General features: G+C 51.8%; 1 protein-coding gene, 2 non-coding genes and 2 pseudogenes across 4 annotated transcripts; 4 read left to right on the top strand and 1 right to left on the bottom strand.

Moving 5' to 3' along the window:
- Positions 1 to 3,972: 3,972 nt before the first annotated feature.
- Positions 3,973 to 11,268, top strand: FOSB (FosB proto-oncogene, AP-1 transcription factor subunit). 2 transcript variants are annotated; one of them, XM_075537368.1, is made up of 5 exons: positions 3,973 to 4,646; positions 6,620 to 6,940; positions 7,195 to 7,302; positions 8,363 to 8,518; positions 8,653 to 8,774. In XM_075537368.1, the coding sequence occupies exons 1-5, from the start codon at positions 4,521 to 4,523 to the stop codon at positions 8,653 to 8,655; spliced, it is 714 nt and encodes a 237-aa protein (XP_075393483.1). In that variant the 5' UTR covers positions 3,973 to 4,520; the 3' UTR covers positions 8,656 to 8,774. The 2 variants fall into 2 exon arrangements, with proteins under 2 accessions (XP_075393483.1, XP_075393482.1); XM_075537367.1 differs by having other exon boundaries at positions 8,363 to 11,268.
- Positions 11,269 to 15,073: 3,805 nt separating this feature from the next.
- Positions 15,074 to 15,454, top strand: LOC142432022 (cytochrome c oxidase subunit 6B1-like; annotated as a pseudogene).
- Positions 15,455 to 16,315: 861 nt separating this feature from the next.
- Positions 16,316 to 24,085, top strand: LOC142431589 (cyclin-dependent kinase 1 pseudogene; annotated as a pseudogene).
- Positions 18,457 to 18,558, top strand: LOC142432870 (U6 spliceosomal RNA). The gene has a single exon (XR_012780970.1). It is a non-coding gene; the product is annotated as a U6 spliceosomal RNA (small nuclear RNA).
- Positions 21,354 to 21,440, bottom strand: TRNASTOP-UCA (transfer RNA opal suppressor (anticodon UCA)). The gene has a single exon. It is a non-coding gene; the product is annotated as a tRNA-Sec (tRNA).
- Positions 24,086 to 24,222: the final 137 nt, after the last annotated feature.

The raw sequence follows: 24,222 nt of genomic DNA, 5'->3' as shown, positions 1-24,222 counted from the left end.
ATGGGGAAACTGAGGAACGGAAGAGCCAAGGGGTTTTGCCAAGGGAAGGCGGGAAGAATGCGCTGAGGCCTGCCCTTCGCAGCCTCTGCCCCGGGCTGTTTCCAGAATGTTCTGAGCAAGCAGAGCAAGAGCAAGACCAGGCCACCCCACCCGCTGGCGCAGGGGGCCGGAATGCTGAGTCCCTCCCCATGCAGAGACAGAGCAGAGGGCACTGCCTGGACCCAACCCTGCTTAAGCCCTCCTCCTCCTGGGAGACCCACCTAGAAAATGCCCTGGCCGCTGTTTCTGGAAGACGTGAAACATAGGGAGACTGTGTGTGTGTGTGTGTGTGTGTGTGTGTGTGTGTGTGTGTGTGTGTGTTTCTGTGAGTGTATGTACATTTCCAGGAGACTGGGTGGGTGTGGTCATGGGTGAATGCATGTGCATTTGACAGGGACTGTGGGAATGCATATGGGTGCGTGCGTGTGTGTTGGAGAACACTGGATATGAGTTTGAGGGGGTGCATCTGAGAGAGACTTCAGTGGTGTGAGCCTCCAGGGCTGCCGTTCACACAGGCCCCTGAAGCGCAGTCTCTAGGACCTCTGAAGCTTTAGGAGCACAGCAATGTTTGTTTCTTTAAAACAAGGAGGAAAAATGGTGTTAGGAAGAAAATAATAATTTATAAATTATCAAAATAATTTCTAAATTGTCAAAAAAATAATTTATAAATGATCAAGGGAAGGATTATAAATTATAAAATGAGGAGCTGATATCAAGGGCTCAAGTGGAAAGCAAATGTTTTGAAAAGGATGATGGCAACAAATGTACAAAGGTGCTTGACACCATGGAGGGATGAATAGATTGCGATAAGAATTGTACGAGCCCCCAATAAAATGATTTTTTTTAAAGAAGAAATAACAGAACTGTTCAGTCCAGTCTTAAGTTATTCAGTTTCCTTGTTTGACCTTGATGCATTCACTGTTCCCGAGGCAGTCAGAAAATATTAGGGTTTATGTGGGAGAGGCTCAGGGAGGCAGACGTGGCCAGGGCTTGTGCAAGTGACAGTGTGTTCTGGTGTGGCTTTGCCGGTACGTGACATCTCCAGGAGGGTCCACATGGCTTTGTTCTCATAAAAACCAAGCACTCACAATGTGCCTGGAATGTTCCAGAAGTTTTCTTGATGTTACTATTGAGTCAACCCCAGCAGCAGGACACGCCACCTTGCCTGCACTACCCTCTTGGCCTTGGTATGGGTGAGTCCATCTTGAGGTGGGGCCTTCCAGCTTGAGGTGGGGCCTCATGCTCCAACCCTCTGTCAGAGAGTATTCTGTCGGGATCCATCATGTTTTCATCATGGGCTATGTTTCAGAAATAGATCACCAAGCCGTTCTCTCGCAGAAAAAAAAAAGAACCATACTCACTACCATTGTATCCATTCTAACTCAACAACCTATAGGACAGGTTGGAACAGCCCCCTGAGGATGTCTGAGACTTCAACTCCTTACAGGAGTAGAAAACCTCATCTTTCTCCTAAGGAGCTGCTGGTGGCTTCAAACTGCAGTTAGCAGCCCAAGCGTACACAACCCACTATGAGACCAGGCCTCCTTTCCAGCGCCACAACAACATGCAGGTCACCTGCAGTGATCACTCATGGGAACTTCCTCTAACCTCCTATGGCCCCATAACCGGGTGTTCTTCCTGAGTGTCAAGTGCACCCAGCTACTAAGTTTTAGGGGCCAGCCCTGAAATTCATGTAGGCTGGCTTATTGCTGTTCTGCTGCCACTAGCTGGCTGTGTGACTCTGGGCGAGTCGCTGCCCCTCTCTGTGCCTCTGTTTCCTTACCTACCAATAGCCCTGACCTCATCGGCCTGTTGTGAGAATTAAGTGTTCTGGAACAATTTGTTCTTGTAGTGCTATGGAGAAGGGCTGTAAGCCTGGCACCTCTGAAGAACATGTTGTCATTGGCCGTGTGTGTGTGTGTGTGTGCATGCGTGTGTGTAACAGTCTCAGCCTGTGGGTGTTGGGAACCTGTGTGCTGTAACCATGTGGGGGGAGGTGCTCTGTGCATGTGGCGGTGCAGCTGTAGGGGGGATATTAGTGTCCCTTTGTGAGACCCGTGGGCTGTGAGGGCGTGGCGGTGCCTTTGTGGATGGACAGGTCACCTGTGTCGGGGTGTGAAGGCCTCTGGGCAGCCAGGGGAGGTGTTTGGGTGTCTGGGACCCTCTCGTGGAAGAGTGGGAGAGAAGATGAAGGGCCTGGAGGAGACTGGGAAATCGGAGGTCACCCCCAGTCTGATGCTGAGGCCAAGTCACTGCCCATGGTGGGTGGCCAATGTGTCATCCCCCAGTCCCTGTCCCTATGTCCCAACTGGTGGCAGACAGAGGGAAGTGGAAGAGGAGGATGGTAGGCGGGGTTTTCTCTGGATACTGCAGCCTCCCTGCTGTCCCACACGTACCTCCAGCTTTCTATTTCCCAAACTCCCTGGGAATCAGGACGCCCAGGAACGAGGAAGCACCACCTTTTCCTGAGCTGCCTCAGACCTACTGAGTGACCCTGAGCCAAACCTCTTCCCTCTGGGGGCCTACTATGGGCTTCAACCATTTAAAACGACTTGGGGTGGGAGGAGGCTGTGCCTGGCTCTGCTTTGGGAGGGCATCAGCAGGGCCAGACACCCTGGGCTCTGTCCTTACCTTTCCAAAGTCGTGCTACTTGTTGTGAATCTTGTATGAAAAGACTTATTACCCCAGGCGCTTACACTCGGTCAGCGCTAAGGCCAATGAATCGAATAAAAGTCATTACTATTACTGTGAATCCTGGGAGAGCCGGAACCCCAGGGGACTGCCTGCCTCCTCCCGGGTTCGCAAGTTTTCTGACTTTGACAGCGCGCGGTGGGACCACTTTTCCGTCGTTCCCATTTAGTTCGGGACACGGTTTGTCAGTTTCTTCTCAGACCGATTTCCGCCTAACCCAGTTTCGGCCTTTCGCTGCTGTCCCGTGTCCTTTTCTTCCCCCTTCACACGGTTCTGTCCTCCGAATGGACTATAAGGATCCAAGAAGAGATATCTCAACACCCTCCGCAGGGAAGCGTCAACCGACAGCTCACCCACCCCCTGCACGACCCTCGTCCCGGAGTCCTGCAGGGTAAAGAGCACACACTCTTTTGGCCAGCTGGGAAAACCGAAGCCCAGAGGAAGCGAGCCTTTCCCAAACTCGCACACAGTCAGTCAGGCAGAAGCTGGGACAAGCCTCAGAACTCCATCTCCACTTTCACCCGCAGGATCTCATCAGACCCTTCCACCCGGTTCAGGACTCTGTTTCCCCGCCCTAGTGACTACTCTGCGTTAGCCAGCGTCCCTTAGTGGATGGACACCTGCCGGTCCTCTCGAGTAGGGGCGCTATGCTGGCAGAGAAGATGGGAGGAAGCCTCCGCCCCTCCCCCTCCCTCACCCCCACTCCTGTCCCCGTCCCCAGGCAAGGGGGACCCGCCAGCAGGAGGTCTTCCCCGCCCGGGTCAGCGGGCCTTCCCCGGGCTAGGTTACACACCTATTAATACCTGCCCCCGGGGCGGCGCGGCACTGCGCAGGCGCGGGCGGGTTCCGCAGGCGCGCAGGGTGCGCGCGCGAGCGAGGGATTCCCTCTGACGTAATTGCTAGGATACCAAACAAACACTCCGCCGGCGCGGTGGAGCTCCTTATATGGCTAATTGCGTCACAGGAACTCTGGGGAGGCGGGGTCGGAATCCCCTCCTGCCGCGCGCCCCGGAACGCAGCCCCCGAGACCCCCCGGGGAGCGAAAACCACTCGAAGGATCAGATCGAGGTTGGGGCAGACCTCGGGCCAAAGCGCGCGGGGCTGCGTGCAGCGTGGCCGGAGATTTGGGGAAGTTTGTGGAGGGAGGCGCGGGTGACGTAAGCAGGGGGACGGGTCCCGGGCAAATAAATACAGGCTGGCGGCACTGAGCTTCATTCATAAGACTGAGAGCTACGGCCAGGATAGGGACACGCGGGACGGGGACTAGGGGGCTTGATTGTTGTGGTTCTTCTTCTTCTTCTTCTTGGGAGCCGAGATATCCGGTTTATTTTTCTTTTTTCCGGAGAGAAAGTTTTGGGCAGGGTTCCTCCCGAGAATTCTTCAGTTTGGTTTTGGAGCAGCGAATTACTTTCTCATCTTCTTCATTGGCATCCCTGCCCGCGTGGGACCCGGCGGACGCGTGGAGGAGACTGCACCTGAAGTGGATTCTGTAAAACGGGACAGCACTTTCGGCCGCTGGGGAAGCGGACCCCCCAAGCCCCTGGGTCTCCTGGAGCCTTGATTTTCTTGGAAGACACAGTGACCTCCTCTTGGGGGCAGGGCACCGAGGAGGGACTGCACAGAACTTTGCCTTTGGTTGGAGCGGGACTCTGCCCCCGCCCCGACCTTCTCTGGATTGCTCTTTTGGGGACGCGCTGGGCTCCCCCGGACCTTTGTTCTTACATCCGGCTATAGCCTTGGCTTCCCGGCGACCCCAGCGTGGTCACAGGGGCCCCCCTGTGCCCAGGGAAATGTTTCAGGCTTTCCCCGGAGACTTCGACTCCGGTTCCCGGTGTAGCTCCTCGCCCTCCGCCGAGTCTCAGTACCTGTCTTCGGTGGACTCCTTCGGCAGTCCACCCACCGCCGCCGCCTCCCAGGTAAGTTCTAGAAAGTTTTTTTTGGGGGGGTGTCCTACGTTATGGGATTTATTTTTAAAGTCAAAGGTAGTGGAAAATGTGTCTCCGCCTTTCGCACCCCTCCCTCCTCCCCAAAGCGCCAGGATTTGAAAGGGCATAGGTCCGCAGAGCGCTTTGCAAACTGCAGAGAAAAGAAAGATGTTTGCAATTGATTGGGTGGATTGGGCGCCAGGAGGAGTCAACTTGAGCAAGGAAGGGAAGATGCGCTGCTCGATGCAACGTGTAGGCGCTGTTAGAGCTGAGAACTTTTAGGTGCCGGGACTGTCCCCAGCTCAGACCCCAAACCCGAAGCTGGCACGGGTAGGCAGGTGGGGGAACCCCCTGGGAAGCTTCCAGCAGCCTCCTCCCCTTTCCTCCTCCTTCAGAGTGCCCACTCGGGCATTCAGGCGCCCTCTATCCCGCGGGGAAGCGGGCCTCGAACCCTCAGCCGCGCTGCATCCGCCTCCTGCGCGGCGACGTAACGGGGTATCCGTGCGTAACGGCTGACGCGCTGGAATCCTCCGTCAGACGCGGGGCACGCACGGCGCGCGGCGCCCCCTTCGTCCGCCCCGCCCCTGACGTCCCGGGAGCGTTCTATTTTGGAACGCCGGGGCCACGTTGCTAAGGGAGGGGGCAGTCCGGCGTTTCGATTGGCTACCGCCGCGCCGACCGTGCCCAATCAGCTTCCCCTTCCTATTTGTGGGGCGCAGTTTCCTTCCCCGGCTCGGTTCCGCGGCCCCGCCGTTCTTCGGCGCTGGGCTCTCTGTTCTGGGGACTCTAGCGGCAGGACGAAGGGGTTCCTGTCCCGACAGGAGTGATCCTCCGAGGCCGATGGGTCCTCCAGGACGTTGTGGAGTCCAGGATTCAGCGTGCTCGGCTTTCAGGGGCGCGGGGTGTCTGTGTGCGTGGCGAAATGTCTTTGGGAGACATTACCATGTCTCCACGTCGGTCACTTCTCCAGACACACCCACATTCCCTCTGCTTCGGACACTCCATCCCTCCAATGTGTCCGAAACTAGGACTAGAACCCGGTACCCAAGGAGGGGGAGAACCAACCAGGTGGCCTCCAGAAGCCCCGCCCCTTCAGGGTTCCCAGGACGCTGATTGGCCGACGAGCCAGCCCTTCCCTTACCACGCCCCCGAGAGTAGTTAATCCTGAGCAAATCTAAAATGCCATTTGCAGATGGGGGGAACCGAGCGCCAATTGTAGTTGGGGGCTCTGGACCTACAGACACCGTCCCTCCTTGAAAGTCTGAGAGAGCTCCGGGCTGTCACTTTTCTGGACCTATCAGTCCTCCCAAGTCTGTCGCTGATCAGTGTCGCCGTAGAGAGACAGTTACTTGAAATGCTGTTCTAAACTAGACCCAGCCGCCAAGCACCCTTTAACTAGGACCCCCGTCCCTGCCTACCCCAGTCCCTGCAAAGCCCCGTCCCTGCACAGCCCTGTCCCTGCACGAGGGTCTCATGAACCGCTCCCCCCACCCCTAGCTCCAGGGGGTTATTACGTGTGTGGAGGGAAGGAAGGCTTGGTCCCAGGCCTCTCCTTCTCCCTCCCTTTGCCTCTGGGGTGGGGGTGGGGTACAGTGGCTGTGTGACTGTGGCTCCATCCCGGGAGTTCTGTCACCGGCTGTGTCCAGCCTCCTCCCCACCCCCCACACCTAAGAGTCACCAAGCCTGGGGTGTGAGTCACCACCCGCTGCAACCGTGCAACCTTTCCCCCGAGGAAGGAGGAGGAGGAGGAGGGAGAAGGCAGTTGAGCAGAAATCCTTTCATTAACCACTGCGTCACGGTGTAGTGGAAGGGTGGGTGTTGTGGTTTTTTGCTTGTGACACACACATCCACACCCGCTCCCCCTGTGCTCACTCACGGGGTCGGTGTGTGTCTGTGTGTTGGGCGTGTGTGTGTCGGTGTCTCTGTTTGTGTGTCTACGCCTGTGTGTATGTGTCACCCCGTAGGAGTGCGCCGGTCTCGGGGAAATGCCCGGTTCCTTCGTGCCCACGGTCACCGCCATCACGACCAGCCAGGACCTCCAGTGGCTTGTCCAACCCACCCTCATCTCTTCCATGGCCCAGTCCCAGGGACAGCCACTGGCCTCCCAGCCCCCGGCGGTCGACCCCTATGATATGCCGGGAACCAGCTACTCCGCACCAGGGCTGAGCGGTTACAGCAGTGGTGGAACTAGTGGCAGTGGTGGGCCTTCCACCAGTGGGACCACCGGTGGACCTAGGCCTGCCCGCCCGGCCCGAGCCCGGTCCAGGAGACCCCCAGAGGAGACGGTGAGTTGGGTAGGAGCCATCAGGCCTTGGGTTTGGTGGGGGGGGGGCGGTGAGCAAGAAACAAAGTGGCAGAAACTCTGGAGATTGGGGTGGGGGACCACTGAGGTTTCAACATGGCAGAAAGGATCATTCCTTCTCCAGCAGGTGACATCCAGAGGTGTTTTTTTTCTGGTTCCTGGGGGGTTCTACAGGGGAGGTTGGGGAGGGGTGCCCTTGCCCCCCAAACCTCACAGGCCTCTCTCTTTCCTGCTCAGCTCACGCCTGAGGAGGAAGAGAAGCGAAGGGTCCGCAGGGAGCGGAACAAGTTGGCTGCCGCCAAGTGCAGGAACCGTAGAAGGGAGCTGACCGACCGACTGCAGGCGGTGAGGATGGACCCTGGGGGCGAGCAGAGCCCATAGATGCTGGGCGGGAGGAGGGGATTAGGGGTCTCTCTGTCCCCTTATTTGGGACTGGGAACCAGCGGTTTCCCAAGAGAAGCTAGATGCAAATAGGGGCAGACCCTCCCTCATGCTTGGTAAGCTCCTGGCCACGCCACGCCTGAGTCTTTACATCATCTGAGCATGTGGAGGGACCCCCAATAGTGGACACTCTGGGAGCTTCATCATCCATTTGGTCTTAGGTCGTTTCTCCAGTTCTTCAACCTCTTATCAACACCCCCTGCCCCAGGGCCTCTCTAGGACCTTTAACATTCTTCTTCATTCTTTCCCCCCCCCCCCCCCCCCCCCCGGTGTCCCTCTGTCAGTCCCACAATTTGCCCCAAGCCCCGCATAATTCTCAGACCTTGGCCCTGGGGCATGAACCCCAAGGTTCCCTTCTTAGCTTTGAGGTTTGCTGTCCTGAGGGCAGGTGGGAGGAGGTACCATTGAACTTTGGGCAGAAAAGAATACATTGTCCCCTGAACTTCTAAAGCTCTCTCATATACCTGAAGGATGACCCACTAGCCCTCAGAGGTATCCAGAGAACTCACCCCCCCACACATACACACACCAGCCTCCCCATCTCCTTGATCGATTTTTCAGGAGGATGAGAAACTAGGGTAGCAGGTGGTGGGAGTGGGGTGGGGGAAGCAGGTGACAGTTAAAACACACACCATCAATTTCATGTTCCTTCATCAAACCTCTGGTGCCTCGCTCAGCATGCCTGGAGATGCTTCCAGGTGCACCAGACCTCTCCCTCCCTAGCCTTCCACTTGGCAGATGGGGAAACTGAGGCTCAGCAGGCAACACTCGTGCCCCAATCCCCGTAGCATACCAGTATGCACCTGCAGGCTGGGAGTGGGGCGGTGGTCTGCCCGCTCGGTCCAGGGCCTGGGTAGCAAGTGAAGCGGAGAAAGTTGGAGGCGGGACCCACCTGCTCCAATCGCTAACGACCTTTTCCTCCCCTCCTTCCACCCTCTCCTGCTGGACCTCCGCGGACCCTCAGGAGACAGATCAGCTGGAGGAAGAAAAAGCTGAGTTGGAGTCAGAGATCGCCGAGCTGCAAAAGGAGAAGGACCGACTGGAGTTTGTACTGGTGGCCCACAAACCGGGCTGCAAGATCCCCTTTGAAGAGGGGCCGGGGCCCGGCCCGCTGGCGGAGGTGAGAGATTTGCCAGGGTCAGCTAAGGACGACGGTTTCGGCTGGCTGCTGCCGCCCCCGCCACCACCGCCCCTGCCCTTCCAGACCAGCCAGGACGCAGCCCCCAACCTGACAGCTTCTCTCTTTACACGCAGTGAAGTTCAAGTCCTCGGCGACCCTTTCCCCGTTGTTAACCCTTCGTACACTTCCTCGTTTGTCCTCACCTGCCCGGAAGTCTCTGCGTTCGCCGGCGCCCAACGCCCCAGCGGCAGTGACCAGCCCTCCGACCCCCTGAACTCGCCCTCCCTTCTTGCTCTCTGAACTTTGTAGACACACGTTCGAGGGGCAGAGAGACGGAAGAGGAGGAGGAGGAGGAAGAGGAGGAGGAGGAGAGAGGGGAAGAGACCAGTGGGTGTGTGGCCTCCCTGCCTCTCCCATCTGACCCTCTGCCAACCACTGCCATCGGACAGGACCTCCTTGGATGGCAGGCTGCCTCTTGTTTCTGTGCCCAACCCCTGCGAAATCGGAGAGTCGGTGACTCTGGGAGCAGGGGGAGGGCCGGGCAGGACCTCCTGGTGGTCTATCGCAGTCACCCAACCTCTGGGGCTGGGGGAGTGGAGAGGGAGGAGCTGCCGCCATTGGGTAGTGCCAGAGGGGGGTGGAGGTGCGGCAGTGGGTGATGGGTGGTGGGATTGGACTGGGCTCGTCTCCAGAAAGGTCCAACAAGGAAATGCCACCCCCTCCTTGTCAGCTTTCACCCCTTCTTCCTTCACAGGGGTGTCCATGTTGCCCCTCCTAAATCTCAGAGTATTTATCTACCATGTCCACATGGTGGTACCCTCCCTTTGTACTGACTGGGCGGCAGAATTGAGCCTCCCCCCCACCCCCAACCCCATCTCACCTCCAGGGATGTGGAAACGCCCCCAGATGATCCTCTCTGCCCCTCCCAGACTATTCTGAAATGTGAACTCTGCCCTGATCCATCGCCCCCCGCCCCTCCAAACTGGCTCTGAACATTTTTTCTCACTTCCTGAAGAACCCCACCCCACCCAAAAAGTCAGCCCCCCAGCCCTCCTTTCTGATTGCAGTATTACTCCCAGCCCTCCCCACCCCACTCCACCCCTCTTCCCTCCTGGACTTCCTTGTTGGGCCTTTCTATTATCAGGCAGGGGGTGGGGGGGCTGTGATGCCTCTTCTGCTGGAGTGTTTTATACTGTGAATTGAAGTTGGTCAGCTTGTGGCCACCCCACCCCCCAGGTCCCCCATTCCTGAGACCCCCCAGAGCTTCTTCTTGGTCTCCCTTACCTCCATCTGCCTCCTTCCCGCCCACCCCCCACCAACCTTTGAGTTAGATTCATGGGGGGTGACAGAATTGAGAGGAGGTGACAATGATGTGTGGCCTGGCGCTCTCTCTTCTCAGGACCCCCAGCCCCAAACCTTGGCCTTTGTCTTTAAGGCGGTCTCCCCTCCCCCAGCCTAGGACGCCAACTTCTCCCTCCCCTGGAGGAAGAGGAGAGAGATGGTTGTAAGGAGATTTTGCCATTTCTCTGGAGAAGAATTAAGGGCTGAGGCTTTGCTCCCGCCTCCCCAGCCACCCCCTCCCCAATATTTTCGGACTGTAAACTCAAAAAGGCTGGGGCTCCCACCATCCCAGCCGCCCCTCCCTCAACTCCCTTAGCGATCACACCTTGGTTTTGCCTCCTCCCCGCCACACCATTCCTTGTGGTTCATCTCCTGAGAAATTGGATCAGGAGACAAATTTCTATTTTTTAATATCTGAGGTAGGTCCCCCACCTGCCTGTGCTGCATGGAAGACATTTCCACATGCCCCCCACCCTGTCCCAGAGCCCCAGACCCCTCCCCTCCCCTCCCAGCTATTTATCCCTTTCCTGGTTTCCGAAAGGCACTTATATCTATTATGTATAAATAAATATATTATATATGGGTGTGTGTGCGTGTGCGTGCGTGCGTGTGTGTGTGTGCGTGCGCAAGCGTGACCGCTTCTGTCAAACCTGGGCTCCGTCTGTCACCTCGGCCTCGAGGATCGAGTCTTCGAAATTGGAAATACCGCTTTTGTGCTTCGAATCCACCTGTTTCTCTCACCTTCTCTGTCTCCCTTCCCTGGTTCTCTCTGTTGTTAAGTTGACGCTGCCTCTTGGCGACCCGGACCACAGGTCCCAGAGTCAAACGGCTCAGGTCTCCAGGGTGAGATTGTCGGGAAGCCCATGGCCAGGCCTGGCTTCCCAGAGCCTTGGGTGGCTTTGAACTGATGACGTTTGCCTAGCAATTGGGCGGTGAAGCATTTGCGCAGCCCAGGGCTTGCCCTGTCTCTAGCTGTCTCTCTCCCTCGGCTTGTTTGAGAAAGATTGGCTGTCCTTTCCTTTCCGATGTCTCTCTCTCTCTCTCTGTCTTCTTTGTTTTCCGACGGGGCTCCTTTCTGCCAGCTCCTGACTCCCCAGCTGACTTCTGACCTGGGCCAGCTGGGGGCGCAGGGAGTGTGATTGTTGGATGCAAGCCTAAGGCATGGTGGGTTTTGACTGTCAGGATCCTTCAGGAATCCGGGTGCAAGTGTGAGACGGTGGGCAGGGCCTGCCCCTGCCGACCACAATGTATAGACTTCCCCAAAGGCCCCTCCCCTCCTGGACTGTATTTGTGATTCTATTTTTGTATTTTGCACCTGACCCCCGGAGGCCAGGGCAGACTGGCACTGGGCCATTCCCCTCCCTCCCAGGTTCTGCACTGTCGCCATGTTCCTACCCTCCAATAAAAAATGAGCTTAAAACACAACCACCAAGTGTCAGTCCCTGTGACTCCTGTCTCTCCCTGCAGTACGAGGGAGGGAGGGGGGTTGGAGGACTGGCGGGACAGTACAGTGGGACCTACACTCCCTGGGACAACTCCGAGTGAAGCAGCTACAGCAGGATGGAAGAAGGGCAGACTGTCAGGAGGACTTCCCTACACACACACACCCCACAGAAATTAGCTAGGAGGTACAGATGTGTGATGTGCTGAGGTGGAGCGGTGACACACACAGGTGCCCAAGTATTGGTGGTTTCACTCCGCCAGGGGCGCTGGGGAAGGTGGCCTTTTTGAAACACCTGCGCTGGACCTCTGGGTGGTACAGTTCTACTCTGACACAAATGGGGTCCCGCTGAACTCAAACTCATAGGAGCAGCTGCAATATGGATGTGGCGAAGGTGTGCAGGAAAAGTAACACCTGGCTTTAAGCACTGAGTTAACATTGTATCCATCGCCACACTTAGAACGCACCAGCTGGGTATCAAGTGGGGTTTTTTCCAAGCCTATATGAATCACAAGAAACTGAATCACTTTACACTACAGGGCGACTGTTTTTCCTCCCCCACCCCCCCCCCTTTTTTTTTTTAATCTTTCCTGGGACTCATTGTGTGCTATGAACATACTGGGGCATCCAGGACAAAAAAAAATATTGCTATTTTGCCTCCAAAAATACCGCTCAGCCACCCCCATGGTGAAATACAAGTCCTACCTTATTTGCATAGCAGCATGCACTCTGGGAAGAGAAATGTGGGGTCAGAGGTCGTTCAGACAGCTTCCTAAATGAATGCGCTGGGGAAGTTGTCAGGTGGAATCAATTCCATCATTCAACAGCACTTGCTGAGCACCTACTCCATCCCCTGCCAGAGAGAGTCTCACACAGTGCTTTCTTAGGGCTCACTGACCTGGAGGGTACCCAAAGTGGCCAGGTCTGTGTTGGAGAATAGCCCATGGGGCTGGGTAGGGCGGAGGGCTCAGCAGGAGGCATAGGGAACCTCTGGGAGCAGAGAAGAGATGAAGTTAGTCCAGAGGATGTACTCAGCCCCCGAAACCAAACTCACTACCATCGAATGAGTCACCCCCGACTCATAGCATCCCTGTGGGACAGAATAGAACTGCGCTTGTGGGCTTCTGAGACTGTTACTCTTTTTTTAAATCATTTTATTGGGGTTCATACAGCTCTTATCACAATCCATCCATCCATGGTATCAAGCGCATTTGTACATGTGTTGCCATCATCCTTTTCAAAACATTTTCTTTCTACTTGAGCCCTTGGTATTGGTTTTTTCTGTTCCTCCTGCACCCTCCCTCCCTCCCTCGTGAACCCTTGATAATTTATAAATTATTGTTATTTTTTCATGTGTTACACTGACCGATGTCTCCCTTCACCACTTTTCTGTTGTCTGCCCCCCAGGGAGGGGGTTATAGATAGACCATTATGATTGGTTCCTCCTTCCCCCCCCCACCCCGCCCCCACCGCACCTTCCCCTTCCCCCCCTAGTATCACAACTCTCATTATTGGTCCTGAGGGGTTTACCCGTGCTGGATTCTCTGAATTTTCAGCTCTTATCTGTACCCATGTACATGCTCAGGTCTAGCAAGATTTGTAAGGAAGAACTGGGGTCAGGATAGTGGGAGGAAGAAGCGTTAAAAAACTAGAAGAAAGTTGTATGTTTCATCAGTGCTATACTGCCCCCTGACTGGCTTGTCTCTTCCTGTGACCATTCTGTAAGGGGATGTCCAATTGTCTGCAGATGGGCTTCGGGTCTCCACTCTGATAGAAAGCCTCGCCTTCCTCCCTCGGAACGGCTGGTGGTTTTGAACTGCTGACCTCACGGTTAGCATCACCACTAGCCACCAGGGCTCAAGCAGAGGATGAACCGATGGCAGAAGGGGGAAGAAAAAAACGCGGAAAGGAGTTCAAGGTGAAGATCTGCTTGGTGAGAAAAGGATTCCGGCTGGGCACGTCGTGGGTTAGCAGCTGGGCTCGGTGGAAACTGGCCAGTACGCACATGAAAAGATACTGAACATGATTCGTCATCAGGGAACATTGCGAATACAGCCCACAGCGAGAGACCTCTGCACACCCATGCAGATGTTTTCAATGGGGGTCAGGGACAAGGGCCAATGGTAATGTGGACATAGTGGAGCCACAATGCATTGCTAGTGGCATGTAAAACGAAGGCGTCATTGTGGTGCCGTCTCAGGAAACGCTAAACACAGAATCCCCATTAAGCACGCACACTCAGCCACCTAGATTCAATATTCCACGAGCCAACTGGTGGCTTCGAACTACTAGCTTTGTGGCAAGAAGCCCTAATCCTAACACACTACACCAGCAGGGATTCTGTGACCCGTGAGTTCTACCCCCAGATATATACCCACAAGCCTGGTAAGCAGGGTGGCACACAGATACCTGTGAGCCACCCGTTTACTGCGGCCTTCCTCACCAGTGACAAAAGGTAGAAATAACGCAAGGGGTCCGAACCAAACCAAACCAAGCTCACCACCATCGCGCCAGTCCTGACTCATAGCGACCTTACAGACAGCGTCGAGCTGTCCCTGTGGGCTCCTGTGGCTGTCCTTCTTCATTGACAGTCCCGTGGACTGCCAACAGAACAAACAAATCTATTGTGGAAGAAGCACAACCAAGCAAGGATGGCGAAACTCCGGATCACGTTGTCAGGAGAGACCTGTCTCTGGAGAAGGACATCATGCTTGGTCAAGAGGAGGGGCAGTGGAAGAGTGGAATGCCCCCTGAAAGATGGATTGACGCAGTGGCCGTCACAAGGAGCTAAGACGTAGAGCCATTTGTTGAGGATGGTGGCGGACGGGGCAGCGTATCGTTCTGTTGTACATCAGGTCAGTCTGGGTCCGAACTGACTCCATGGTACCTAACAAAGGAGCAGAGAGCCTCATCTTTCTCCCACTGTTGGGACTGAACTTCTGACGTTGGTCAGCAATCCAACACATAACCTACCAGGCCACCAAGGCTCCTTAGCAGACCACCAGGTGAATAAATGAACAAAATGAGGTGGATCCAGGGGTGGGAGTGGGGTGGGAAACTAAACTCAACTGACTGGCCCGGAGTTGATGTCAACTCATAGTGACCCTATCTACAACTGCCCCTGCGTGTCTCCAAGACTGTGACTGCTAACACGTCTAGAAAGCCCTGTCTTTCTTCTGCAGAGTGGCTCAAGGTTTCGAACTGTTGACCTTGCAGAGCAAAGCCCAACACATAACCACTAGAACCAGACACTTAAAAGGAAAGAAGGCTTGATTCATGCATTCACGGTGGATGAGCCTTAAAAGCATGACACTGATTAAACCATGATAAAGACGTTGAACCGTCCCACTTACCTGAGCATTTCTGGCACCAAATGTCGCATCCTGGTGACTAGGGAATGGGCACAGAAGGGAATGGGGGACTCTTGACGAAGGGGCACAGCGTGTGGGTTGATGATGCAGGTTTGGAGAGAGATGTCGGGATGGGTGATCAACGCGGTGAATGTAATGAACGCCATTGAAATGCACAATTAAAAAATGGTGACAATGGCAAATTCTAGAATATGCATCTCTACGCCAAGAAAGGCTAGGACATTACTGTTACTTTGAAGACTACGGTGTGCCTGACCTAAGCCATGGTATTTTCCATCGCTTCCTAGGCATGCGAAAGTTGCGCATTGAATAAGGAAGACCAAAAAAGAATTGATGTATTTGAATTGTGGTGCTGGAGAACAATATTGCACATACCATAAAAGGACAAACATCGGCCTGCGATTTGAGGGCGCGCTTTAGGAGTCACCACCATGGCAGAAGACATCAAGACCAAAATCAAGAACTACTGAACTGCGCCTTTTGACAGCCGCTTCCCCAACCAGAACCAAACCAGGAACTGCTGGCAGAACTAGTTGGACTTCCACTGCTGTGAGAAGGCAATGAATGCCAAAGGGGGCGACGTCTCCATGTGTCAGTGGTATCAGCGCGTGTACAAGTCCCTCTGCCCCATTTCCTGGGTGACCGCTTGGGATGACCGCCGAACAGAAGGCACATTTCCTGGGAAGATCTGAACTGGCCTCACTTCTCTCCTGGGATCCTGACTCCTGACTTCCCTACTAATAAAAACTCATTGAACACGTGAAAAAAAAAAAAAAGGACAAACATCAGTCTTGGAAGAAATGCCGTGAGGTAGGTAGTTTATTGTGCCAACCTGACCGATAAACACATGTGGGATTAATTGAAGGGCAGAGGGATAAATGGCTTGGAGAGCCTCGCCTTTCTTGTCTCTTGCTCTTTAATCATCGGACCAGTGTGCGGCTGCCTTGCTTGTTCTGTGCCTCAGTTTGCAAGCTACACTACCTGTAGGACACCTAACCTGTGAACTGTGTCGCTATAATTTGAGTTTCCTTCAAGACCTGCTTTGCCACACCATTGGAATTTACCTCTCTTGAACTGGGGACTGTCAGACCCTGTCATCTGGCTGACTGTTGGTGACCTGCCTTGCTGTTTGCTGCCTGTGCCCAGATAGCCTGAATTGCTCTACAGAGGTCTACCCGGCGGCCCTCAAGACTTGAAGGACTGCCAGTGTCTCACAACTGCCTCACGGGAGTGAGTGGCACTGAGCCATTTGTACTGCTTTATAACTTAATTAACTGTTTATTTCTTATGTTATACATCTATCTATCTGTATAAATATATATAAAATTATTAGTGTTCTGGCTTTGTTTCTCTAGAGAATCCCGTTGAACACTGCGGCCAGAGTGCTCTTTTAGAGGCCCAGATGGCAAGACTTTGTTCATCTCCCATATTCGGGACATGTCAAGAGAGACCAGTCCCTAGAGAAGGACATCCTGCTTGGAAAGGTGGAGGGGCAGTGAAAAGGGGGAAGGCCCTCCAGGAGGTGGATGGACACAGAGGCTGCATCCATGGGCCCGGGTGTGGGCACAATTGTGTGGACGGTGCAGGACCGTGTGGTGCTTTCTCTTGTGGTCCAAAGGGTTGCTATGGGTTAGCACTGACTCGATGGTACCTCAGACCAACACAGTCACAAAGAGGTGCGTCTTCGTTCTCGATTGCTGTGATGACAGAGCTACCACAGTGGGAGCCTTTCAGACACAGATATGTCTTTTCTCTCAGTTTAAGAGGCTTAGAACAAAACCAAATGCACTGGTGTGGTGTCGATTCCGACTCATAGCAACTAGACAGGACAGGGTAGAACTGCCCCTGTGGGTTTCTGAGATGAACTCTTTATGGGAAGCAGACTGTGTTAGTCTGGGTAGACTAGAGAAACAACTTCCTGGATACTCTTACATCTATAGGAAAGAGCTTTATGTACAAGAGCAGTTGGATATTGAGAAAACGTCCCATCCCAGTCCAGATCAAATCCATAAGCCCAATATTAGCCCATATGTCCGATACTAATCTATAAATTCCTCTTCAGACTAATGGACACGTGCAATGACACCAAGTGCAGGAAGATCACAGGCCAGTAGGTCCAAAGTCTTGTGGATCCAGTGGCGGTAGAAGCATCTCAGCACTGGCAGGGGTCTCCACATGGTTCCTCCAGTTCCCAGGGCATGGGGTCTATCAGCGTAGTCCCATTAGTCTTGTCAGTAGAGTGTCTTTCAGGGATTGAGCAGAGAGAGAGACTGCCTCCCACCTCCAAGGAGGAAATACGGGAGTCCCCAGAATCCTCAAGCGAAGGCCATGCCCACACAGAGGCCCTATTGGCTATGACCCGATTGACAGACCAGACTCCACCCCTTCACTCTTTTTTTCTAATCATTTTATTGGGGGCTCATACAACTCTTATCCCAATCCATCCATCCATCCATTGTGTCAAGCACTTTTGTACATTTGTTTCCCTCACCATTCTCAAAACATTTGCTTTCTACTTCAGCTCTTGGTATCAGCTCCTCATTTTTCCCCTTCCCCTCCCCCATGAACTCTTGGTAATTTATAAATTATTATTATTTTGTCATATCTTACACCGTCCGACCTTCACCCACTTCTCCGCTGTCCGTCCCCCAGGGAGGAGGTTATATATAGATCCGTGTAATCTGTTCCCCCTTCCTCCCTCTCCTTCCCTCCACCATCCCGCCACCCCTTCACTCTTAATCCTCTCAAGTCCCAAATTGACACCAGAGATGTAACTACCACACAGACAGTCTCATTTGTCTCTTGCAGAGCAGCTGATGGGTTTGAACTACTGACCCTGTGGTAAAATAGAGGCTCAGCAAGAAGAGGAAGACCCTCAGGAAACAGATTGACACAGTAGCCAAAGAAATGTGCTCAAACTTAACAAACATTGTTGAGGACCGCCAAGCAGGGTCTACTTTAGTTTTTCACCGCTGTGTTTCAGAACGGATTTGATGGCGCTTAATACCAACAGTGATCACAACACAGTAAGTCCATTCCAACATTGGAGCAGAAGCTTCACCTTGCTCCTGCAGAAGAGGTTCGTGGATTTGAACTGCTGACATTGCAGTTAGCACCCCAATGTGTAACCCACTAACTACACTACCATCAGGTCCTCCTTACTGGAGCAGACAAAGCCTCCATTTCCTCCCCCACAGGGCAGCTGGTGGATTTGAACTGCTGGCTCTGAGGGGAGCAGTCCAATGGCTAATCCACAGTGCCACCAGGGATGATATAGGTCTGGGAATCCTGTGGGGCAGCTGTCTTCTGCCTAGTTAGTAGTTTGAGTTGGAATCCATTTCGGGGGTATTGAATTTCCTTTTTTCTTTTCATTTTTAATTTTTTTCTTTCTTTAAAAAAATCATTTCATTGGGGGCTCGTACAACTCTTACCACAATCCATCCATCTATCCATCCATCCATCCATCCATCCATCCATCCATTGTGTCGAGCATATTTGTACATTTGTTACCATTATCATTTTCAAAACACTTTCTTTCTACTTGAGCCCTTGGTATCAACTTCTCATTTTCCAGGCATTGGATTTCTTTGGTTTGGGTTTCTCCTGGTTAAAAGGGTGCCCTAGCTGCCGGTGGAGGACCCGGGATGGTATAGTGTTTATGCATTTGAATTGGGGCAGCGACCTGAAAGGTTAGCAGTTCAAAACCTGCCCAGCCCCTCAGCGGCAGAAAGACGGGGCTTTCTAGGAGAAAGAGGTGGCAACCTATTCCCCTCAAGATTGCAGACTTGCTTCATCAGCACCCAGACTGAAATTGATAGTAATATAGAACTGATTAGCATGGCCCCTGCCCAAGGATGACGTAAATTTGTGAAGTATTCCATATATATACCATATATATATATTCCATGTATATTCCATATATTTTTCATCTTTTAATTTTATTTTTATTATTATTTTGGGAGGCTACGTATCCTAATCCCAAGCATAAGCCTGGGGAGCAAAAGCAGAACAAGGATTATAAACAGAAAAATAAAATACAGTCCACAAGACAACACGCTCTAAGTACACCATAAAAACAACACAAGGTTTTGTAGCTGAACCTGAACGTGCACTTTGAAAGGAGACACTGACAAAAAGGTGGAACGTACATAGGGCAAGTCGCGCCGCTTCCCCAACACAGAAGACAACATCAGAGACCGAAGGAAAGACACACACACACACACACCAGGGGGAATTCAGAAAGTTCACGGAAAAATTCCACCATCATTTACCTCTGTTCTTTCATGACTTTTTCTGAAGTCTCGTGAATATCTGTGTATGTGTGTGTGTGTGTGCATACATACATTGCATTCCATATTTTTATGTGAAATCCAGCCCAGGTAAATCTATGGAGACAGTAACTGGCTTAACAGTTTCTTAGGGAATGGTGAGGGAGGTTGGGGGAGGTGGAGCGCTAATATCAATGAGTATATGAATGAGAAAAAAAAGTGCTTCAAGTTCTCTTTGCTTTCAGTAATAAAGTTTCATACTCTGCATATGAAATTATACTCATAAATGAATACTTATTTTGGGTGGGTTTTTTAAAACATTTTATTAGGGTCTCATACAACTCTTATCATAATCCATACATATACATACATCAATTGTATAAAGCACATCTGTACATTCTTTGCCCTAATCATTTTCAAAGCATTTGCTCTCCACTTAAGCCCTTTGCATCAGGTCCTCTTTTTTTCCCCCTCCCTCCCCGCTCCCCCCTTCCTCATGAACCCTTGATAATTTATAGATTATTATTTTGTCAAATACTTATTTTTTTTAATAGCAGGGTCACAACCTTCAAAACCCTGCCTATCAGACCTAAACACTCATCCGAGCGGCTAGGAGGGGAAAAAAATAAAACTGAAGTTGACGTAAATTCTTTTGTGACACACAAGCTGGTTTCAAACAAAGAAATTAAAGACTAATTTGTGCCACCGCATGGATGAACCATGGGAAACGACACTGATTAAAAGATGCCATACTCAACATGTCACAGGTTGTATTTACAATTTACATTTACAAAATGTCCAGCATACGAAAATCTATAGGAACAGAAATCAGAGCCGCCGAGACTAAAGACCATTGAGATGCACATTGTAAATTTGGAGACCGAATGATATCTTAATATAATTATCACACATACACAGCCAGTTCCATTGAGTTCTAGAGACCTCCAAGTTTCAGGGTTTGGGTTTTCTTCAGACTCATCCCCTCACGGTCTCTCTCCAGTGTCATGCTGATCGCCTATGTTCATAGTCTTTCCAGACTCTGCAGCCCCTTTGTAATCAATTCGGTGTATAATTCCTGATTGTTGATGCTTGTCTTTCCTCCTGGATGGAGGCCAAGGCCAAGGTGATGGCAGTTATCCAGCCCCGGCCCCAAACAGACACTTAAGCCAATACAGGCGACACCTTGCCCCCTTTATCTGTGGGGCAGACATTCCAGGAGCCGAGTCGATCTGGACTCCCAATGAGTGGACTGGGTACAACTGACAAAAAATTTCTGAGGCTTAAATCTGCGAGGGAGTAGACAGGTCAACTGTCTCTTAAGGAGAGACTGGCAGGTTCGAACCACTGAGCTTGTGGTTAGCAGTTCAGCACATCACCCACTAAGCCACTGAAACTCAACCTATTTACCAGGAAACTTTTTTAAAGTTCATGGGAAAATTGAGGGCAAAGATAATGGCATTTTCCCCATGAATTTCCCCCCTCCTACATATTGTATGGTTTCCTATGCATATAATTTCCTATACATATAAATTCCTATACTGAGACAGTTCGAGTTATCAGTCAAGTACAGTGAGCAATGAATAACAATCACAAATACTCAAATGGGGACAAGAAAGGTGACTTTAACGAAAGGCACCATGATACCGGGACAACTGAACCAGCGTCTAAGGAACAAAAGGGCTGGCAGCAGACACGGGGGACAAAGGGGTCCTTCACATCCCTGTTGGCGGGAGATCTCATGAGGCTCTTCAAAAGGGGGGCAATTTGAAATGTAGGAATCTGTTGATTTATGGAATTTTCCACTTCATATTTTCAAACCGAGGTTAATGGCAGGAAACTGAAACCTCAAGAGTGAGACTGAGGTTTCCTTCGAAGTGAGGGGGTGCAGTGGGGGGAGCTACTTACTGCCTGGCCCGATGTGCCTGACAAATGAAGGTAGAAAGGAAGAACAATTAAACTGATAAAGGGGGAACCAATTACAAGGATCTCCCTATAACCCCCTCTCTGGGGGACAGACAACAGAAAAGTGGGTGAAGGAGACGTCGGACAGTGTAAGATATGACAAAATAATAATTTATAAATTATGAAGGGTTCATGAGGGAGGGTTGGGGAGAGGGTTAAAAATGAGGAGCTGATATCAAGGGCTCAAGTAGAAAGTAAGTGTGTTGAGAATGATGAGGGCAACAAATGTACAAGTGTGCTTCACACGATGGATGGATGTGTGGATTGTGGTGATTTATATGAGTCCCCAATAAAATGATTTTTATAAAAACCAAAACACAGAATTGGCCAAGTAACAGGAGTGCGTGAGGGTCCTGCCCAGGTTTTAAGAAGGCTTTAAACGAGCCCAAATGATACATAAGTTTTCTTCTCCGCTTCTCGACCAACGGGACAAACTTACAAGGATACAGGACCGCCCGAAAGGTGGAATTGAACCACTCTGTCGCTAGACAGCTACAGGTTTGAAGCCTGCACCCCAGACCACTGAGGATCATCCGGGCAGTATACAAATGTCATCCTGACGCTATATGAAGGCCAAAATAGTTGATCATTTTTAATTTATGGTGACATATTTTTAGAAATAAATCTGTTTATCGCTATACTTACAACATGTCTTTGTATATTTATCATCACAGAACATATTCTTCTCAAATGTAGCCTCTACTCTTTGAGGGGTGAATTATTCTCGCTTAATAAACTGTCTAATTTGCATAGCGCCGAGCATTCTGGGAAGAGGCGCCCCAGGTGCTGAGTCCACACGGCTCTGGCTGTTAAAGGGCCAGGAGCCCCTTTGTTAAAGTGAGAAGTCTGTTTTGTTTTTTGTTTGTTTGTTTTGTTTTGTTTTGTTTTCATGAGGAGACACTCGTAATTAAGCACCGTCAAGCCCCTTCCTTGAGAAATCAGAATTATTCTTCTGTGTCGGAGTGAATTCTGCACAGAGTACCCGCCCCCCCCCCCTTTTGATTGTATTCCGTTCCCACTTTCAGAGATGCTCTGGGTGATGGGGTTGGTGCGGCATCTGCTGGCCTTTTACGGAACTGCAGAGACTTACGCGATCCTGGGTTCCTTCCAATGGTGGTTGGGCATTTCAATGGTTGTTGAACCTCACAGTCGTGGGACCTGAACCGTGCAATGAATGGTCACAGAGAGAGAATCCTTGTTCTCTTTGAGCCAACTCACTAAAGTCCTACACCAGCATTTTAGAGCCGGGAAAGCTGAGGACTAAAACCGCAGAGCGCCGTACCCCCTTCTCCCCTGCCTGCTCTAGACTGCTAACCTGAAACTTGGTGATCCCAACCCACCCAGCTATACTGTGAAAGACAGGCCTGGCGATGGGCTGCCCAGTGAAGAAGGAGCCTGGGCCACGAGTTTTGGTTTATCATAACCTAATTCCCCACTGCCATCGAACTGATTCTGGCTCCTGGGAATCCTATAGAACAGGTCAGAACGGCCCCCTGTGAGTTTCCCAGACTTAAGATAATTCTATGTGGGAGTAGAAAGCTTCATTTTGCTCCCTTGGAGAGGCTGCTGGTTTCAAACGGCCAACTTTGGGGCGAGCAAGCCAATGTATAACCATTATTCCACCAGGATTCCTCAATCGGAGGCCTAGACGGTGCCAATACAGATTGTCTTACCACAAGGACAATTCAAACCCACCCAAGCAGTGCTACAGAAGACTAGTGATCTGCTTTCGTTAAATTGCCCTTGGACGTCATCATGTCTACTCCGATTCCTGGCGACCCTATAGGACAGCAGGAAACTGCTTTGCAGGTTTTCCAAGGCTGTGTGTGATCTAAAGGAAGCCGACTGCCACGTCTTTCTCCGACAGAGTGGCATGTCAGCTCAAACCACCAATCTTTCCCTTAGCTCAACACATCGCGCCAACCAGGGCCCCTATCTATGAGCTTATAACCATTGATTGGAGCTCTGGGGGCATGTAGTGGGTCCCTCGTTGGGCTGCTAACTACAAGATCAGTGGTTCGAAATCTCAGAAACCCACAGGGGCAGTTCTACCCAGTCCTGTAGGATGGCTCTCGGTAGGCATAAACTTGACAATGAGTGTGGTCTGAGATTTACAGCCACTGAAAGCCCAAGGGAGCACCCTGGATACACATCATAGCTTCAGTCAATTATCCTTTGGCACTCTTTTATCTCTTCCATCTCAGAATAAAAGCCAAAGTTCTCACCAAACGGGCCAATCCTGTCAGACGTGAGACAGGAGTAGGGGATGGGCCCGAGGAGGAAAGGAACTGGGTGACAGGACTGCTGCTGAACACAGCCTTTGCTGATCCCTCTGCCTGGATCTCCTTTCCCTGCACGGGAAGGGCAGCAGGCCATCCTGGCACCGTGCAGGGGTCTCCACACGGCTGCTCCAGCATTCAGGGCTGCATCTGCATCGGGGTAGGTCCATGCGGCTTCTCCTCAGGGATGTCTTGCAGGGAGTGAGCTTTGCCAGCTGAAGCAGGGAACTGGCTAAGGCAGCTGTACCCTGGTCCGATCACCACAAAGCAGGAGACCCAAGAACTCGAAAGGCAAGGCTCATGGAGCCATTTATCTCTCCCTCCTGGTCAGTTCATGGAGTCTTCACTTGTCAAGAAGAGTTCTGCACCAAGACTTGAAACCACAAAACCTACTGATCGATGACAAAGGCACAATTAAACTGGCCGACTTTGGACTTGCCAGGGCATTCGGAATACCTATTAGAGTATACACACATGACGTGGTGACTCTCTGGTACAGATCTCCGGAGGTCCTGTTGGGGTCAGCTCGCTATTCGACTCCCGTGGACATTTGGAGTATCGGCACCGTATTTGCAGAACTAGCAACTAAGAAACCACTTTTTCACGGGGATTCAGAAATAGATCAACTCTTCAGGATCTTCAGAGCTTTGGGTACCCCCAATAATGAAGTGTGGCCTGAAGTGGAATCTTTACAAGACTGTAAGAACACCTTTCCTAAATGGAAACCAGGAAGCCTGGCGGCCCACGTCAAAAACCTGGGTGAAAATGGCTTGGATTTGCTCTCGAAAATGTTAGTCTATGACCCTGCCAAGCGCATTTCTGGGAAATTGGCCCTGAATCACCCATATTTTAATGATCTGGACCAGCAGATTAAGAAGATGTAGTTTTCTGACAACAGCGAAGAAACTCAGGAGTTGTCTCAAGAGCAGATATCCTTCCTGCTTTCACTGTTCACTCTGTTTTGCCTTGTGTGCTTTTCTCCCTTGTCAAACTTCAGCTGTACTCCATTTTCTGGTTTCTAAAGTGTAACTTAATGTAAATA

Source organism: Tenrec ecaudatus, chromosome 18, assembly GCF_050624435.1.
Source record: "Tenrec ecaudatus isolate mTenEca1 chromosome 18, mTenEca1.hap1, whole genome shotgun sequence".
Classification (NCBI taxonomy): Eukaryota; Metazoa; Chordata; class Mammalia; order Afrosoricida; family Tenrecidae; genus Tenrec; species Tenrec ecaudatus.
The sequence above is the reverse complement of the archived record's forward strand: the minus strand, read 5'-3'. Positions and strand labels throughout refer to the sequence as shown.

Excerpts from the sequence above, each read along its gene's own strand:
- FOSB (XM_075537367.1), top strand. The coding sequence starts at position 4,521 with ATGTTTCAGGCTTTCCCCGGAGACTTCGACTCCGGTTCCCGGTGTAGC. Across the intron at positions 4,647-6,619 it reads CCACCGCCGCCGCCTCCCAG|GAGTGCGCCGGTCTCGGGGA; the intron begins GTAAGTTCTAGA and ends GTCACCCCGTAG. Across the intron at positions 6,941-7,194 it reads GGAGACCCCCAGAGGAGACG|CTCACGCCTGAGGAGGAAGA; the intron begins GTGAGTTGGGTA and ends TTTCCTGCTCAG.